Below are 19,485 nucleotides of genomic sequence, written 5' to 3'. Positions count from 1 at the left end.
TGGACATGATCTGGAAGGAGGTGACAGGGTAGAGGAAGGGCAAACTGCTCGGTTGAATGTATGGGAGACAATGGATTATTGGAAAGTGAAGTCAGGATGATAACAGGAGTGAAGGATATGTTGCAAGGATAACTCCCAGGTTCACATTTCAGAGAAGCTGGTGGTGGATCATGAGTGGAGCACTCCTTTGTAACTGATTTTTGGGTGTGATAAGAGAATATGGCAAAGGAAATCCATTTGTTGGCTAAGTTTGGGGGCAGGGGGTTATATGTACACCTTTGTGAGACCTTCAGCATACTGAGCAAGGGAGTTCTCATCACTACACATATGTTGTTCACAGGTGGCTAGGATGTAGGAGGGACTTTTTGTTGTGGAAGAGATAGCAGATGGCAGCTGTCAAAATGAAGATACAGCTGGTTGTTATTGCATTTACTGTAGGCAGACCATCAAGTTTGTCATGGAACAATTTGCACAGCCTTATGGGGAACCCAGCTGCAGAAAATGGACTCAAACATACATCAGCTGTCAGAGCAGCAAGATCAGTCATCATGTCTTTCTGCAGTGTGGCAAATATGCAACATATCAAGGGAGATTACAGCACATCCTCCTATACCACATTGGGCCTCTACCAGAAACGAACAGGTACCATTACATACTGTGAGCCACTGATAGAGTATCCCTCTGAGCACAGGTTCTGATGGTAGAGATGACAGCAAACACCACTACTCTGGAATTACTACAGATGGGAATCACATATTTTGGCTGTCCCACATTGATTACCATGGCCCAGATATGCCAGTTTGAATCACATCTCTTTGCTGAGCTATGTAGATTGTACAGTGTCCAACAGTTTAGAACAATGGCATACCAGCCAGAAAGTAATGAGCCTGTCAAACTTTGGTACCACACTCTTCAGGCAGCACAAATATGCCTTTTGCCCTATGGACAGAAGCACTCTCATGGATGCTACTTGACATGCAAACAGCTTACAAGGAGGAATTGCAGTCACCCTTGGTGGAAATTTTGTGTGATGAATGTCTCTCAGTCTTCCTCTAGGTTTCTTGGCTTAGTTCCACCTCCAGCTGATCTCGAGTTAATGGCACTGGTCAAATTGGGAAAACAATACAGTGGCCACATTCATACACCCATTCTCAAACTCACAGTATGCACAAAGTTTTTGTCCATAGCACAATGAAAGATTTTGAATATGTAATGCTTTGCAACGACACTATCCAAACTGCTCTACACTGCCTTACTCTGGAATTTACACGGTCCTGCAGCCTTCAACAGTTTGAAACTGGCATGTGTGCTTTGTGAACCAGAGGTAGATGATGAACTTCTGACCTGTCAAGAAGACCTCCTGGCAACAATAGACACCTATGTGACGAGTTTTAGCAGCATCCTTCTCTTGCAGAGAGAGTTGTTGACACATTGCCACCTTCCCTACTGGATGATCCCGAATGGGCCCTCTGCTCTTGCTATGGCCTTTCTTGTGAACCATACCATACATGAATGGGTGCTTATGGAATTAAAGGCACTTCTGTTCATGGACAATGCAGAAACCATTCAGATGGGCCTAATTCTGCTTGGTTGGTTATGGTATACCAGCCCGTTGGTGAATATCACCATCACCTCATAAACTACGAGAAGTGTTCTGCACTATAGGGAGAGAGGAGGGAAGTGGGGTCTCTGTAAGGACAAAACCATCTAAGAGACCAATTGCATATCTGTGATTGTAGAAAAGGAACCTTGTGCATGTGTGGCATGCATGTGCATGTGTGTGTGTGAGTGTGTGTGTGTGTGTGTGTGTGTGTGTGTGTGTGTCAGTCTGTTCTTTGTAGCTGGCTTATGTGAATGTTTTTAGTTTGATGTTGCACACTGATGTTGATAATGCACTACTATTTCACTGAGTTGTTTGTAAGTATTATTCTGTGTTCCTAGTTGCACAGATTATCCCGCATCTCTTTTGATGTTGGTAATAATGAAATGATTTCCTATAAGAAGCATGTAGATACTGTTATGCATCTAACTGAAACTGATTTGAGATAAACTGAGACAGGGTAGTTGAATGTAAGGAAAGAAAAGTTTGGGAAGATAAATGATGACAATGAAAACAAAGGTATTGATAAATTCCTGATAGTGAATACATGCAAAATTTTTGCAGTTGTCAGTGAAGTAAACTGTGTACAGCATGTAGTTTTTAATATGAATGTGAAGGAGTTAATTATCAATATGTATCCAATGTTTAAAAGAATTGTATTTTGAAATGTGAAATGTTCAAAGATTTTGTTGGGCGGAGTGCAATATTTGCAACTGAACTGAGTAATAAGAACAAGATTTGACTCAGTGTTGTAGAACTAGGGGGATGAGCAGTGTGCAGTATAATTGTGAACCCACCCAAATAGACTGGTTGTTCACTAACTTTAGTGAACACATTATTTGTAGAATAATGCCTTCCCCAGCTAGGTGATTGCATTCCTCTTTTCTTGGATCATTCTCTTCTCTAACTATCCCAGCCACAGATTGCAAGAAAAAGGCATGATCTTCTTCTATGTTCAGTTCCTATGTATATTAAAATGTTTATTTCAACTGCTGAACTTTTGTGGACAATAAATGCTGATACTATTCAAAGAGTACAGAAGACAATGTTTTTTTTCAGTGCTATGTTAACAAAATGTTTATGAATATTGTTAGGTGTTCTGTATGAACTAGGAAGCAAATTTGTATATAGTAATCAATCACTTTTAGCTGAATGGTTTGTAAAATTTGACATAAAGCTAAGAATGTAAAAGAATGCAAAATTAGTTAACAGAAAATGATGAAAAAACTGTATTCATGCAGATCACTAGAAACAAGGAGATGGCTACATCATTACCTCCATCCATATCAAACCTACCAACCACCAGCAATACCTCCACTTTGACAGCTGCCACCCATTCCATACCAAGAAGTCCCTACATAAATCCTAGCCACCTGTGGCTGTTGCATCTGCAATGATGAGCAGTCCCCCTCGAAATATGCCGAGGTCCTCACTGAGGCCTTCACATGTCTTAATCAACCTCCCACCCTTGAACAAAAACAGATCTCCAATGTCTTATCACTCCAGTCACTGACCACCTCCCACCTCCCAAAATCCCACCGTCTGGCCATAGAGGAGTATTCCTCAGTATCACCCAGGACGAGCAGCTGAATTACATTCTCTGCCTGGGTTTCAGCTATGTCTTTTCGTGCCCTGAAACAAGGAATGTCCTAACCACTATCCTTCCCCCTCCACCACCCACTGAACCTATGTAATATTCTTGCCCACCCTTACACAACCCAAGTTCCCAACCCCTTGACTCATGGCTCATACCCCTGTAAAAGACCCAGATGTAAGGCCTGTCCCACACATTCCTCCCACCACCATCTACTCCAGTCTGGACACAAGCATCACCTATCCCATCAAAGGCAGAGCTACCTGTGAAACAGTCATGTGATCTACAAGCTAAGCTACAACCACTGTGCTGTGTTCTATATGGGCAAGACAACCATTAAGCTCTCTGTCCATATGAATGGCCACCGATAATCTGTGGTCAATAAACAGACGTACCACCCAGTTTCTGCACACACTGCCCATTATGACAGTCTTCATTTCAATGACTGCTTCACAGCCTGTGCCAGCTGGATGCTACCAATCAACACCAGCTTTTCTGAATTTCCAAGGAGGGAACTCTCCCTGCAATATATCCTACAATCCCATAATGTTCTTGGGCATAGTCTTTATTAGTCATTGTCCTTATCCAACTACCCGTTTCCCTAGTCCCATTCCAGCACTACTCAGCCCTCTATTCCAACAACACACCAAGAATATTTTTACTTTTCTCCTTTTCCATTGTCCCCTCCCCACCTCCACCCCTGACTTTCCCCTGCCCATTGTCCAATCTCATGACTGCACCTAGCTGGACTACCCTCTCCCCACCTCATCCCTGTATGCTCCCACAAGAAGCAATTTTCCGTACCCCACCCCTACCCTGCTATCTCTTCCCCTGACCATTCCAGCCTCCTCCTTACCCCCCTCCCCAAGACTGCTTCTTCGATCATGCACTGCTGCTCAAAGCCTGGCCTTAGCAGCCAGAGGCTGTGGATATGTGTGTATGTGTGTCTGTGTGTGTGTGTGTGTTTTGTCTGATTCTGGTGGGGGCCTTTTTGGCCAAAAGCCACTTGTTTGACAGTCTTTTTGCTGTGCCTATCTGTGACTCAGCATCTCTGCTATATGGTGGGTAACAACTAGCCTTTTCATAATACTGTCATTATTCCTTTTTGGAGTTTCCATTGATTAATTACAATTAGTTTAAACTCTTATCACGTGATGACTCATGTTATGGAACTTGAAAGAAACAAAAATGACCTCTTGCTATCAAAAATACCAGTGCACATTAGTAATCATACACTAGATGGAATCCTATGTGTAAAATATGCCTTATCATCCAACAGAATAAAGAGCTAAATTGCAGTCAACAGATAAACTAATGTGGATGCTCAGTTTAGAATGCTTTTGTCATAAAGAGTTCTACAATTGTGTTGATTTGAAGACAAAGGCATTAGCCTACCTGAAATTCTTTTACTTTTCATTATGGAAATATCCATAATGAAGTATTAATATTATGAAATGGATAGTTGCTACTCACCATATAGTGGAGATGCTGAGTCGCAGATAGGCACAACAAAAAGACTGTCATAAAATAAGCTTCCAGCCAACAAGGCCTTTGTCAAAAATAGATGACAGACATACACACACACTCATGCAAACTCAACTCACACACACATGACCACAGTCTCTGGTAGCTGAAGCCTATGAGTAGTAGCAGCAGTGCATGATGGGAGAGGTAACTGGGTGGTGGTAAGGAGTAGGCTGGGCAGTGACAGGTGGGGCCTGGGAGGAGGTGAGTGCAACTCACACACACATAAAGTATTTATTCAGAAAAGGTGATAAATAAAAGTATTGTGCTAAGCAGTTACTTGTGCATCCTGAAGAAATTTCTTCAGTGAAACTTCAATGCCATTAGTTACTAATAATATATATCAGTTTCAGACATGATATTATTCACACGAACAGAGTACAAGACAGACAAATAATTTCAGTATACCAACTGACTCTTTGTCTAAGGTTCATATGCCAATCAATACAAAAGTCTTCAGCAATGTCCCATGGGCTTTTAAGCCATTATAAATCACTTGTTACATGCTCAAATATCTTAGATACCAAAATAATCAGCAACCAGTTGCACAAAGGAATTTTAATTTCTTAACCAGTTTTAGGCACTTAATGACCTCCTTCACAAGGTTATACCTATTGCATTATTTGCAAGTATCAACAATGCATGATGTTTGCAATTGTTGTTTGGATTCTTTATACTGTTTTTTGTACAGCCTTCTTTATACTACTTTTGTACAGGCACTATGAACCAAATGACCAAAGCAATTTGCTGTATGCATCTTGTTGTTGACAATCGTAAATAATGTGACGGATATAACCTTCTGAAGGAAGGCGTTAAGAAATTAAATGTCTTTTATGCAACTGGTTGGTTGATTATTTTGATATATCCAACTACAGTTGCTGCAGATGGATAAAATACTAAACACAATATAGGTGAACAAACCTTGCAAACAGTTTACTCCAAACTGGCACAGTGTGAGAATACCTTACACATTTCATAGATCATTGCTGCTATAAAGGAAATGATTAACAACTGCTTTATAAATCATCAAATTATATAGATTCAGTAAGTGTTCCTGTTTGTTGCATGACAAGTTCCAATGAAAACAGTTTTCAGTCTTAACAAAATGTGAGAAACCATTGTTTTTGTTAGATATTGTGTGAATACATAAGTCATAAAATGGCATTTGGCAAGAAATGGCAGTCATTTATGTTACAACGCTGCAGAATTTTTAAGCAAAAAATTTTTCTTTCCAGTTTCAGAATGTTACATTTAGTCTGTTTTTATTGCAGTTTAATGAAAGTTGTTTACTAATGAAATATCTAAAAGCAACTACTCTTTTTTAATGTGTACTTTGACTCAGTCCCCATCCTTTTAATGTGCCTTTTACAGTAGTATTTATGGAAAATGATGTTTTCAAACACAAGCAAGAGCAGTGTACACTACTGTGCAAAACTTAAGGATAAAAGTAACATCTGTGCGGTTCATCACTTTGAAGTAACATACATCAATGAAACTTAGGCAGTACATAGAAATAGCTGTTACAGTATACTACAAAAGATAACTGAAAGAAATAGGCAATGAGATTAACTGAACAGATACATTTAAACACAGACAGTAATTACACTTAAGTCACTGTGATTCATGATGGTGTCCTGGACTTTACAAAGGGCATGACATGATTCTTAGTAGGGAAAGTATCACCACATAAGGAGCTCCTGTGATGTGACATTTCATTTCTCTGGCAGTGTGGTTGCCAAGTGCTGGATGGTCATTAGTGAAAGGAGACATGCTGCAATATGTCTCCCCAATTTAGACCAAATGCTTGGCAGGATTTAAAATGGGGAAACGAGCAGGCCAATCCATTTGCTGAATATACTCTTGTTCTAAGAACTACTCCACCTGTGTAGTTTGATGCAGTCACACACTGTCATCCATAAAAATGAAGTCAGGAAGAATCCATTATATGACTTCAAGTGGCAAGATGTGGGAACATGTAATGCTCCCATAAACATTGCTGAACATTGTTTTCTGGTGATCAATGTGTCATTGTATGAGGAGGGATAATGTTGCATTGGAGTACTGATCTCCACATCTTTAAACATGATCCATTCACCAATCAATGTTATTGTACTATATATTCCTTCCACACACGTGTCATACCATCCATTTTTATGGATTACATTAAGTGGCCACATCAAATTGCACAACTGGAGAGGTCCTTGGAATGAGAGGATATTTGGAAAATTGAATAACCTACTCATTCCTTCAATTTAAAACCCATCGGTCACATGTGGGATCATTGGGGAGACAACAGCAGCCTGTCCGCATTCACCAATGACCATCCAGCATTTGTCAACAACACTGGAAGAGGAATAGAATGTTCCACCATAAGAACTCCTTACCAACATTGTGGACAGCATAAGAGCACACAGCAGAGCGCACAGTGCCATCTGTTGTGATCGTATTCCCTAAAAGAATCGTGTTCTGCCTTTTATAATGTCCAGAGTACTAGCATAAATCATAGTGGTGTCAGTGTAATCAATATCTGTGAATAAAAGTGGTAGTTCAGTTCATCTCACTGCATATTTCTTTCAGTTATCTTCCGTAGTGTACTGTAGCGGTTCTTTCTTTGTATGGTCTAAGTTTCAGTGAGTTATATTCCTTGAAATGACACATCATGTAGAAGTTACTTCTATCCTGAAGTTTTGCACACCAGTGTATACGTGTACAGCTAAAGACCATAATGCATTGGAAAGTCAAGAGTAGCTATACATCCAGTGTGAGATATCAAAGTGCTTCTAAAACTGGATATGACGGAACATGACGCCTGACTCTAACAGAATCATTAAAAGAAAACAGTAGGACAATGTTTAGTATTAACTTCAGAGAAGTACAAATATGAGATACAAGAGAATCACCAGTGTTATGTCAATTTTTAAGTGTAAAGCAGATGATATATTTCTTCCAGAAGTTCCCCTTACCAGCATATATAAATATAAGATGATAGAATACAAACGTTCTAGATAATGGCATTCAAATAACAGACCAACAAATAATAAGAATATGACACATTACATATTCTAACACAGTTTATGTTGTATCAATGAACATTTCAGAAATCATTGTATAAAACAAGATATACATTGTAGAAAGAAAAATTTGGATTGATGCATTATGCTTCATTACAAATAAATTCATATCATGAAAATAATGATTTATTGATTTGTGTTGGGGCTTCTATGTTTCAGGAAATATTGCAAAATATTATTGGAAGAAGTTTTTATATAACTGAGAAATAACTAGAGCTGAAATATATGACAAAACTGTCACACAATAAGCATTTGACTTAAGGTAATATCAAAACATGCTTCCACAAATTATGTAAGTGTAATTAATATTCCAAAAATTTAAATTAACAAATGGCAGTTATGTAACTCACAAATCATAGTATATCATCTATGAGGGCAATTCAGAAAGTGTCTGCCCCTACTTTTTTTTAGCCAAACTAAGGCTGTAAATGCAAAGTCAACATATCAATTCCCAGTGTTGGACCTTTCTTGGTTTGTGCTAGCATTATCTGCCACTAGCTCCACCACACAGTGCTGTTGTCAGTTGTTAAAGATGGCGGCTGTGCTTCACATGTCCATGGCATTAGAGCAAGGAAGTGTGATTTTTATGGAGCAAGGGATGAATGCCTATCAAGATCTATGGTGAAATGCAGCCAAACATGGGGAAAATTGTCTTGCTTTGAGAACTGTTGGATGTTGGTGTAATGAGTCTGACAAAGCCTGTGATGTCTTGCATGACAATGAACAGCTGGGGAGGCCATGTTCATCACTGACTGATGAATAATTCCCACCTGGATGCAATGGTGAAAGCAGGTTGGCATGTGCACATCTTGTCTTATGATTGCCATTAGGCAAAGGCGCCAAGAGATTCTCAATGTGGACAATGTGAATCTGCTCCATGACAATGGGTGAACATACGTGTTGCAATCAGAGCTGCCGAAAAGCTCTGGGCATTTCACTGGGTTATTTTGGACCACCCACCATGCAGTCTAGACTTCAGACTTCATCCCTTGTGATTTCCATGTTTTCTGTCTGCTGAAGAAGTTCCTGGTAGAACAACAATTTACAAGTAATGATGAAGTCAAGACAGCAGTCTGACTGTGGTACCATTGTCAGCCAGACAAATTCTACTGCAGAGGCATCTCAAATTTAATGTTGTGATGGGACAAATGTGTGAACAACTGTGGGAACTATGTGGAAAAATAGTGTATGATTGTCATCACCTGTATGTAGCTAATTTGACTAGTAAAAATAGGGGCAACGACTTTTTGATTTACCCTCTTACTTAACTCTCTCTACCCTGGTAAGTGTTACCAACACATATACTGCAGCATATAAATATTTAAAATGTGTTCATTCACTGTTTATTTGCTTACCTTTGATGGATGCCTGCCTCTTAGTGTTGTACAAAATAGCAATTTCTCCAAACGCTGTGCCAGGGCCAAAGGTCCCCAATGATTTACCACCTTTAATCACTTCAAACCTGCCTGCGGCTGACACATATAAGTGCCTACCTGGGGTTAAGAAACACAAAATTAAAATGTACTTACAAAATAATGATTATTAACAGCTGTTAAAATTAAAAATGATTTTACTTTTGTAATTCCTTCTAAAACACAAACACATGTTATTACTAAATTTGTACTGTTTGTTAAATGAAAGCAGTCATAAAATTAGTTATTCTCAGATGACACAAGAATTTAGATCTTGTAGTAGAGTTCAAAATTAACAGCATTAAATTCATTATAGTAATATCTGAATCAACAATTAAAATAGTTATGGATGAAAATTACAAAAATCTCATACAAATTTGCTCTGTAAATAACAGCTTCTTGTTTCTTGCTATACTAAAGCATTTCCAGTACCACATGATCCTTAAATTGTAGTACAGAGGGGCTTTTAACATTTTGTCCAATATCATATGCAAAGTGGAAAACTGACAATTATTGTGCTTATACATTAAAGGATCTTGCTAGTAGATATACACGGATGAGCCAAACCATTAACACCACATTTTAATAGCCTACTGAACAACATTTCTCCCCCCCCCCTCCCTCCCCTCCCCCCCTCCCCCCCCCCCTCCCCCCTACCCCCATGAACTATGGACCTTGCTGTTGGTGGGGAGGCTTGCGTGCCTCAGTGATACAGATCGCTGTACCCTTGGTGCAATCACAACGAAGGGTATTTGTTGAGAAGCCAGACAAACATGTGGTTCTAGAAGACGGGCAGTAGTGTTTTCAGTGGTTGCGGGGGAAAGCAGTAGGTGAATATGGATTGGAGGAAAGGAATGAAAGAGGAAGCCAGCTGGTAGAATTTTCCAAAGAGCATAATTTAATCATAGCTAACACTTGGTTTAAGAATCATAAATGAAGGTTGTATACATGAAAGAGACCTGGAGACACCAGAAGGTTTCAGATTAATTATATAATGGTAAAACACAGAATTCAGAAACAGGTTTTAAATTGTAAGACATTTCCAGGAGCAGATGTGGACCCTAACCACAATTTATTGGTTATGAATTGCAAATTAAAACTGAAGAAACTGCAAAAAGGCAGGAATCTAAGGAGATAGGACATGGATGAACTGAAAGAACCAGAAGTTGTAGAGAGTTTTGGAGGGAGCATTAGGGGACAACTGACAAGAACAGGTGAAAGGAATACAGTAGAAGGAGAATGGGTAGCTTTGAGAGATGAAATAGCAGAGGATCAAGTAGGTAAAAAGATGAGGGCTACTAGAAATCCTTGGGTAACACAAGAGATATTGAATTTAATCAATGAAAGTGGAAAATATAAAAATGCGATAAGTGAAGCAGGTGAAAGGGAAAACAAACGTTTAAAAAATGAGGTCGACAGGAAGTGAAAAATGGCTACAGAGGAATGGCTAGAAGACAAATGTAAGAATGTAGAAGCATGTATCACTAGTGGTAAGACAGATGCTGAATACAGGAAAATTAAAGTGATCTTTGGAGAAAAGAGAACCACCTGTATGGATATCAGTAGCTCATATCGAAAACTTGTCCTAAGCAAAGAAGGGAAGGCAGAAAGGTGGAAGGAGTATATAAAGAGTCTATGCAAGGGAGATGTACTTGAGGGCAATGTTATGGAAATGGAAGAGGATGTAGATGAAGATGAGAAGGGAGATATGATTCTGTGTGAAGAATTTGACAAAGCACGGAAAGGCTTCAGTCAAAACATGAACCAGGAGTAGACAATATTCCATTAGAACTACTGATAGCCTTGGGAGAGCCAGCCATGGCAAAGCTCTTCCATTTGGTGAGGAAGATGTATGTGACAGGTGAAGTACCCTCAGACTTCAAGAAGAATATAATAATTCCAATTCCAAAGAAAGCAGGCGCCAACAGGTGTGAAAATTACCAAACTATCAACTTAATAAGTCACAGCTGCAAAATTCTAACATGAATCCTCCACAGAAGAATGGAAAAACTGGTAGAAGCAGACCTCAGGGAAGATCAGTTTGGATTCTGAAGAAATGTAGGAACACGCGAGGCAATACTGACGCTAGGACTTGTCATAGAAGATACGTTAAGGAGAGATAAACCTGTGTTTATAGCATTTTTAGACTTAGAAAAAGCTTTTGACAATGTTGACTGGAATACTCTCTTTCAAATTCTAAACTTGGCAGGGGTAAAATACAGGGAGCAAAAACTATTTACAATTTGTACAGAAACCAGAAGGCAGTTATTAGAGTCAATGGGCACAAAAGAGTAGCAGTGGCTGAGAAGAGAAAGAGACGTGGTTGTAGCCTATCCTGATGTTACGCAGTCTGTATACTGCAGAACCACTAAAGCAAGCAAAAGAAAAATTTGGAGAACGAATTAAAGTCCAAGGAGAAGAAATAAAAAATTTGAGGTTTGCCAGTGACATTGTAATTCTGTCAGACACAGCAAAGGACTTGGAAGAGCAGTTAAAAAAAATGGACTATTTATTGAAAGGAGGGTATAAGATGGACATCAATGGAAGCAAAATGAGAATAATGGAATGTAGTCAATTTAAATCAGATATACTGAGAGAATTAGGTTAGGAATTGAGACACTTAAAGTAGTAGATGAGTTTGGCTATTTTGGAAGCAAAATAACTGATGATGGTCAAAGTAGAGAGGGTACAAAATGTAGACTGGCAATGGCAAGAAAATTGTTTCTGAAGAAGTGAAATGTGTTAACACTGAGCATAGATTTAAATGTCAGAAAGTCCTTTCTGAAAGTATTTGTATGGAGCATAGGCATGTATGGATGTGAAACACGGACAATAAATAGTTTATACAAGAAGAGAATAGGAGCTTCTGAGATATGGTGCTACAGAAGGATGCTGAAGATTGGGTGGGTAGATCACATAACTAATGAGGTACTGAACAGAATTGCAGAGAAGAGAAATTTGTTGTGCAAACCTGACTAGAAGAAGGGTGGGACACATTATGACGCACCAAGGAATCACAAATTTACTACTGGAGTTAAGTGGGGTGATTGGGAGGGGGGAGGAGGGGGGGGGGTAAAAATCATAGAGGGAGGCCAAGAGACGTATACAATAAGCAGATTTAGAAGGGTGTAGGTTGCAGTAGTTACTTGGAGATGAAGAGTCTTGCACAGGATAGAATAGCATGGACAATTGCATCAAACCAATCTTTGGACTGAAGACCACAACAACAACAACAACACAGCAGTTATTCTGCATGGCATGTACTTGGCAAGTCCTTGCTATGTGTTGCTATGTGTCAGCATAGGTCGCACTGTTGCCGTAAAATAAGGACTAATGAATTGTGAGTTTGGAGCTGGCACCTGTTTTCATCCAAATACAGTCCATGAAGTTCAGATCAGTTGGACTTAGTGACCAAGACATCAGCATGAGTGCACCATTATGCTCCTCAAACTACTGCAGTATGATTCTTGCCTTGAGATGTAAACAGTTATCCTGCTGGGAGACCTTGTCACCATCAGGAAAGACATCAAACTTTAAGGGATGCAGTTGCTTGCAATAATGTTCATGTAGTCCACACAGTTCCCTTGATTACAGACACAGACCTCATGGAAACCTGGGTAAATATCTCCAGTAATACACACATCAAAAAAAGTTCTGCATCACCACAAATTGCATGTTGTACCACCATACAGCGAGACCTTCAGAGGTGGTGGTCCAGATTGCTGTACACACCAGTACCTCTAATACCCAGTAGCACATCCTCTTGCATTGATGCATGCCCATATTTGTTGTAGCACACTATCCACAAGTTCATCAACGCACTGTTGGTCCCACTCCTCAATGGCAATTGGGCATAGATCCCTCAGAGTGGGTGGTGGGTCATGTCATCCAGAAACAGCCCTTTCCAATGTATGCCAGGTATGTACGATAGGGTTCATGTCTGGAGGATATACTGGCCACTCTAGTCTAGTGATGTAGTTATCTAGAAGGAAGTTATTCACAGGATGTGCACGATGGGGGTGTGAACTGTCATCCATGGAAATGAATGCCTCGCCAATGTGCTGCTGATATGGTTGCACTATTGGTCAGAGGATGGCATTCACATATCGTACAGCCATTCCAGCACCTTCCATGACCACCAGTGTCATACACCAGCCCCACATAATGCCACCCCAGCAGGGAACCTCCACCTTGCTGCACACGCTGGAAAGTGTGTCTAAGGTGTTCAGCCTGACTGGGTTGCCTACAAACACATCACCGACAATTGTCTGGTTGAATGCATATGCGACACTCATCAGTAAAGGGAACATGATGCCAATTCTGAGTGGTCCATTCAGCACATTGTTTGGCCCATCTGTACCACGCTACACTGTGTCGTGGTTGCAAAGATGGACCTCGCCATGGACATCGGGTGTGAAGTTGTGCATCATGCAGCCTATTGCAAACAGTTTGAGTCAAAACACGACATCCTGTGGCTGCACAAAATGTATTATTCAACATGGGGTGTTGCTGTCAGGGTTCCTCCAAGCCACAGGCCATAAGTAGTGGTCATCCACTGCAGTAGTAGCCCTTGGGAGGCCTGAGTGAGGCATGTCATCGACAGTTCTTGTCTCTCTGTATCTCCTCCATGTCTGAACAACATCGATTTGGTTCACTCCGAGACACCTGGACACTTTCCTTGTTGAGGGCCCTTCTTGGCACAAAGTAACAATGCAGATGTGATTGGACGATGGTACTGACTCCAGAAGTTTGATGGTACTGACTGTCTACGCACGGTTGAACTACAGTCAACTCCAGCCGTGTACCTCCTTCCTGGTGGAATGACTGGAACTGATCAGCTGTCAGACCGCGTCCATCTAATAGGTGCTGCTCATGCATGGTTCTTTACATCTTTGGGCAGGTTTAGTGACATCTCTGAACAGTCAAAGGGACTGTGTCTTGATACAACATCCACAGTCAACGTCTGTCTTCAGGAGTTCTGGGAATTGGGCTGATGCAAAACTTATGTTGATGTGTGCATAATACTGCTGTCACTAGACTGCATCACGGACATGGTTCATGTCTGAAGCAGCCATTAACCAGATGATGTTGTCTCCAGACACAACCACCAACCTGCCATATCAAGAAATGTGATTCATCTAACTAGATGACAAATTTGCATTGATCAGTGGTCCAGTCGTGATGATCCTGTGCCTGTTGCGAACATAACTGACAAAGAAAATGAAGAACGCACTTTACACACCATGATTTCAATGTAGAAACTTTTATTTTCCATGATGACCAGTTTCAACAGTCACATCATCTGATCTTATAGAACTTGTTATGAAAGTACCATGTTATGTTACATGCATGACTGGTTATCTTGGAATAATAAACGTTTCTGTATTGTGGTCAGGGCATATAGAGTGTATTCTTCATTTCCAACCCTACAGATCATCCCACAGCACAACATGTGTACTTTTCATAACTGACAATGTCATTAGGTCAACAAGGAAACATATAGGGGTCGTTTATTGTGGTGATCCATGTTCAGCCCTGTGCACTGAATGATATGCTCCAAAATAATTGTGCCTGGAACATCACTGCACTCTCTCACCATATCTTATGGTTTTGTTATATTTTATCCTCTTTCAAAAGATGTTCCTGACAATAACATGCAAAATATTGACCAACGTTACCATATTCATGATGCCTGTTCCTTGGCCATAACAATTTGCTCTTTTTCAAATTTGCTTATGTCAGTGGATTTCACCATTTTCAGTCCACATCATTACAAGAGTGATTCCACGCTCATCTCTCCTCCACTTATTCTGTATCATGCACCAGCAGTGTCAACAGGCAGCATTTAATCTCACAGTATGCAATGGGTGTAATATTTTGGCTAATCAGTATATTTAATTCATATTAGTCACATTGTGTTAATGGTAACACAAGAATGACAAGAAGAAGAAAAAAATTAAGACAGGCAACTCCTCATCCTGCTCCTCACTAATGGAAGGTACACAGGCATACTTAACGTTGAGAAAGTCTTACCAAATTTCAAAGTATTACTCTTCTTCTAGCTATGATATATGCAGCTGTAAGAGTGAATGTTTGAATTCAAGCACAATTTTCTCAGTTTGAAGTGTGGTAATGAACCAAGCATAATTTGTGTACAAATGTGTAGTTGCCTACCCTCATTTATTTTCTTGGGGTGAACAGTCTAATGTATATCTATAATTAGTCAGTATCTAACAATGCAATATTCTTCATCATGGGAGTGTAATATGAGGGTGCACACTTTAACTGAATTAAATTCAAGATTCTCCCCATAAACAATGGAGGTGCAAAGTTTTCTGCACTATCACCATCTATAAATGATCAAGCATGTCTATAATAACATTATTATAAGGGCTCAAATACCACATAAATGTGTCATTTCTATATATATGATATTCTGTAACTCCAATTTTATTATCATTATCATTATTATTATTATTATTATTATTAGTCTGAAATACTCTTTGTGTGGTGTGTGGCATTTGGAGTTCATCAGCAGTATTTTGCTACTTTCAAGGGAATCGTGTGGAAGCGAAGATTTATCGAATGTGGACAGTACAGTGTGCAAAGCTAGACAATTATATGACATAATACAGAACTAAAGGCTTGGTGATTATTTAAAGTGCAAAATAAGACTAAATATTGGACTTAATATTGCATGTTTAAAGTAATACTGAAATACTTGGATTAAATGGCGCTAATTAAGTACGTATAACATTCAGATCAACAAAAAGTGACATTAAACATATATGTCACAAATGCATATTCAACATATCAAGAAATTGATAAGAGTTGCATATTTTGAATTTGAAATAATTTTTAAATATTTAAAATACATTGAATTAACATATAAAACAGAATTTTTTCATGGCAAGAGTAATAAAGAAGGCATTGTCTAGAAAAATTAACAATGGAAAAAAACACTAATGAAAGCTATTCAACAACAGTTATCACACAATATTATATACAAAGAAGGTTTCCTGTAAACAGAATTTAATTTCAAGCAATCCTGGTCTATGGAGAGTCAAAAATTGCATGTTGAGAATAACTGCAGCAGATAAACAGGCATTTTATCTTTGACAGGTGTAAATTCATTTTACAAGAAGAACAGTTCAAGACAATGATGATAGAGACTGCAACGGGCATGCTCATCCTGATTAGCAGCAACTGGCAGCCATCAGTTTACAGTCAGCAGTGCAGGACAATGCAGGCAGACAACACAGTTGGCAACAAGCGCCAGCAATAACTACAGATGACGACTGGGTGTGAGAGGTATACACATTTTTATAATTATTAATAGCAATTAGCATTTTTATAATTATTAATATTGATTTTTAGATGTTCTACTCATTACATGGAAAGTTATTATCTGGTTTTCAAAAGAGTCTCTTTTTTCATATTTTATTCCCATGCTCAAATTGTAAACAGTATGATTAATTCTACAAAGTTCTAGTCTACAAACTTACCTATTTCCCCCTCCTCAATCACAAATCCACTGCTATCAAGCACTTGTAGTGACATGGCCTCTGCCACAGCCTGCATCTGTACCTCATTTAAGTTGCACAGAAATTCATTGGCTTTCAGGGCTCTGATAATTAGCTGCAAAGATCTGAAAAAAGTTAATATCTTATTGGTTTTGAAATTCTGTTTGGATGATTGGCTTCAAAGCATTCAAACATTTTTGTAGGAAATGAAGGCTACTTTCAGAATATATTATGAGAATAACAGGCCGCATTAAATTACTAAAATAAATGAAATACTTTTTGTATCATAACCAAAGCAGATTTCTGTTCTTACAGCAAATAGCTAACTACTATTTCATGATTACCTAATTAGTTTGCATATCTAGAAAACTGCTCCTTTTCTCAAAGCAGTGACATTTCTGCTAATTTTAAGATTTTGGTTCATACAATGTAAGTACATATAGAGTATAACAACTAGATGAACGTTAAGTATTAAAACACAGCACAGAATTAATAACAGACAGTTACTTGCTTCTATTAAAGGATACATCAAACAAGTTCCCATCCATGAAATATAATAGTTTTACAGAATATGATAAAATAATGCACCTAACTCAGTATTAATTGAAGAGAAATACTAAGTACGTTTAATAGTTAGTGATATTGAAGCTACTACTCCCTGTTGGAGCTTGTATGAACAGAAAAAACTTAAAGAAGACAGCATGAAATTACAGTATAACCCCGATTTTGCATGACCTTGATTTAGCATAAACCTGCATTTAATGGAAGAAATTTCAAGCCCTGAAAATAAGTCCATAAGTGCAATGTAATTTTATATTCAATTTAATGTAATTCGCTTTACGGCAAAACCCGCATTTAGCTTTAGGAATATTAAATATTGAAAACAAAACAACAGTGGCTTTTGTGGCACAAATGCAAGCTGCACTTTTTTTCTAGTTTTCAGAATCCAAAAATCTGCCTGCAGTTTACATTCGGGTGCAAAGCCTTAGAAGTTCCACAAAATGCTGCCAGTTGCCGCCGTAAGTGCTGCCTATATTGCTGCTTTCTGCTGCTAGAAACCGCCACAGAAGCCATTCTGTTAGTTTCGAGTAATGAATGTTAAAGTGTTTTTTATCATTGGCGAATCAAGCAATTTTTCAAATATTCATAGTAATTTAAAGAAACTCTTTACATATACACCATCAAAACGAACGTTTTGAAGAAACTTGACAAGTGTGATGTAGTGTTTCCTTTACTCAGGGTTCAGCTGTGAAAATATAAAATATAAAATCTGATTGGGTTTTGAATTTTGGTGGTTTCAGTTACGGATAAGGCGGACTTCGTATTATTGATTGAGATAATGCTGTAATTTGACCGTGCATGGCAGACCGGGTCGGCAACACTACAAAAAGCGACTGTACAGAAATAGCATCAGAAACTAGTGGAAATTACAATATAGTCTTCATGGCTGTCCTCCTAATTCCCTTGTAGGACGACTCGTCTTTCACTTTTCTCCGTCTGTTGAAAACTTCTTCAAGTTGTCACTGTCGTGATGAATTCACAAATTTGGCGATAACCACCTCAAATCATTATTGAAACAACCTCGCTTTGTAATATAATTTTAATTTCCACCCAAAAGCACATTCAACACAGCGCGAAAAAATACACGTCTTTCGTATCAAGACAAGAGAGAGAGAGTAATCAATTAGCTGTTAAAAACAAAACCTACGCAAAAGTAAATAAGAACAAAATTATTTATAAAAATCTTTGTATTGGCGGAGGTGCGGTAGTCAAAGTACCATTACAGTGGTTGGTTGGTTGGTTGTTTGGGGGAAGAGACCAAACAGCGAGGTTATCGGTCTCATAGGATTAGGGAAGGATGGGGAAGGAAGTCAGCAGTGCCCTTTCAAAGGAACCATCCCGGCATTTGCCTGGAGTGATTTAGGAAAATCACGGAAAACCTAAATCAGGATGGCCGGACGCGGGATTGAACCATCGTCCTTCCGAATGCGAGTCCAGTATGCTAACCACTGTGCCACCTCGCTCGGTACCATTACAGTGGCTTTACATTTCGGCAACTCCAGCTAATGAGAGCAGTGCTCACAAAAACGTTTCTTTCAGTCTGCTTTTGAACTTTGGTAAGACATGGAGACAGCAAAATTAACAACTTTCAGCTTGTTCCAGCAACAGAAAAGTATTTTCTGGACCAAAATGTGGCCGTCACTTTGAGTTGTAAGTCGTGGTGAATGAGTTTGTGAGGGAGCAGCGACAGTGCTTACCTGTAACTGCAGAAATAATTCAAGATAAAGCACATGAGAAAATCCAGAATTTTAAAGGGAGCCGCAATTGGGCCTGAAAAATACAGGGAAAAACTCGTCACATTTCAGCGCTGCATCATCAAACTGCACACTGGAAATTAATGCTGGCTTGTACAGCCAGTGGCCATAAACTGTCACCATTCATTTCACACAGAAGACTTTACTGAAGTCTGAAGTGTTTCCTAAAGATGTTATTGTACATGCTAACGAAATTGGTTGGTTCATGGAGGACACGGTTTTACAGTGGATCAGGCCTGTCTGGCAACGTCATCCTGGTACCTTGCTAGGTTTGCCATGTATGCTTGTGTTAGATTCATACACAGGTCACTGTACACCAGCTGTGAAAAAAAATAGCAGAGGGTAAAACAGACATAGTCATAATTCCAGAATGGATGACATCCAGTCTGCATCTGTTAGATGTTTGTTTAAACAAACCTTTTATGAACAACCAGAAAAATATGTAC

The 19,485-nt window shown here is 39.1% G+C and overlaps 1 protein-coding gene across 3 annotated transcripts in view; it reads right to left on the bottom strand.

Moving 5' to 3' along the window:
• LOC126249104 (cGMP-dependent protein kinase, isozyme 1-like) overlaps positions 1–19,485 on the bottom strand; it is a 382,876-nt gene that overhangs the window by 229,159 nt on the left and 134,232 nt on the right. For all 3 annotated transcript variants that reach the window (XM_049950773.1, XM_049950765.1, XM_049950758.1), the window contains exons 4-5: positions 16,707–16,849; positions 9,145–9,282 (exon numbers count right to left, since the gene is read on the bottom strand). In XM_049950773.1, the coding sequence (XP_049806730.1) occupies positions 9,145–9,282; positions 16,707–16,849 (281 nt within the window). The remainder of the gene's footprint in view (positions 1–9,144; positions 9,283–16,706; positions 16,850–19,485) is intronic.

Source organism: Schistocerca nitens, chromosome 1 (genome assembly GCF_023898315.1).
Source record: "Schistocerca nitens isolate TAMUIC-IGC-003100 chromosome 1, iqSchNite1.1, whole genome shotgun sequence".
Classification (NCBI taxonomy): Eukaryota; Metazoa; Arthropoda; class Insecta; order Orthoptera; family Acrididae; genus Schistocerca; species Schistocerca nitens.
Note: the sequence above shows the minus strand (reverse complement) of the source record. Positions and strands in the feature narration are given on the sequence as shown.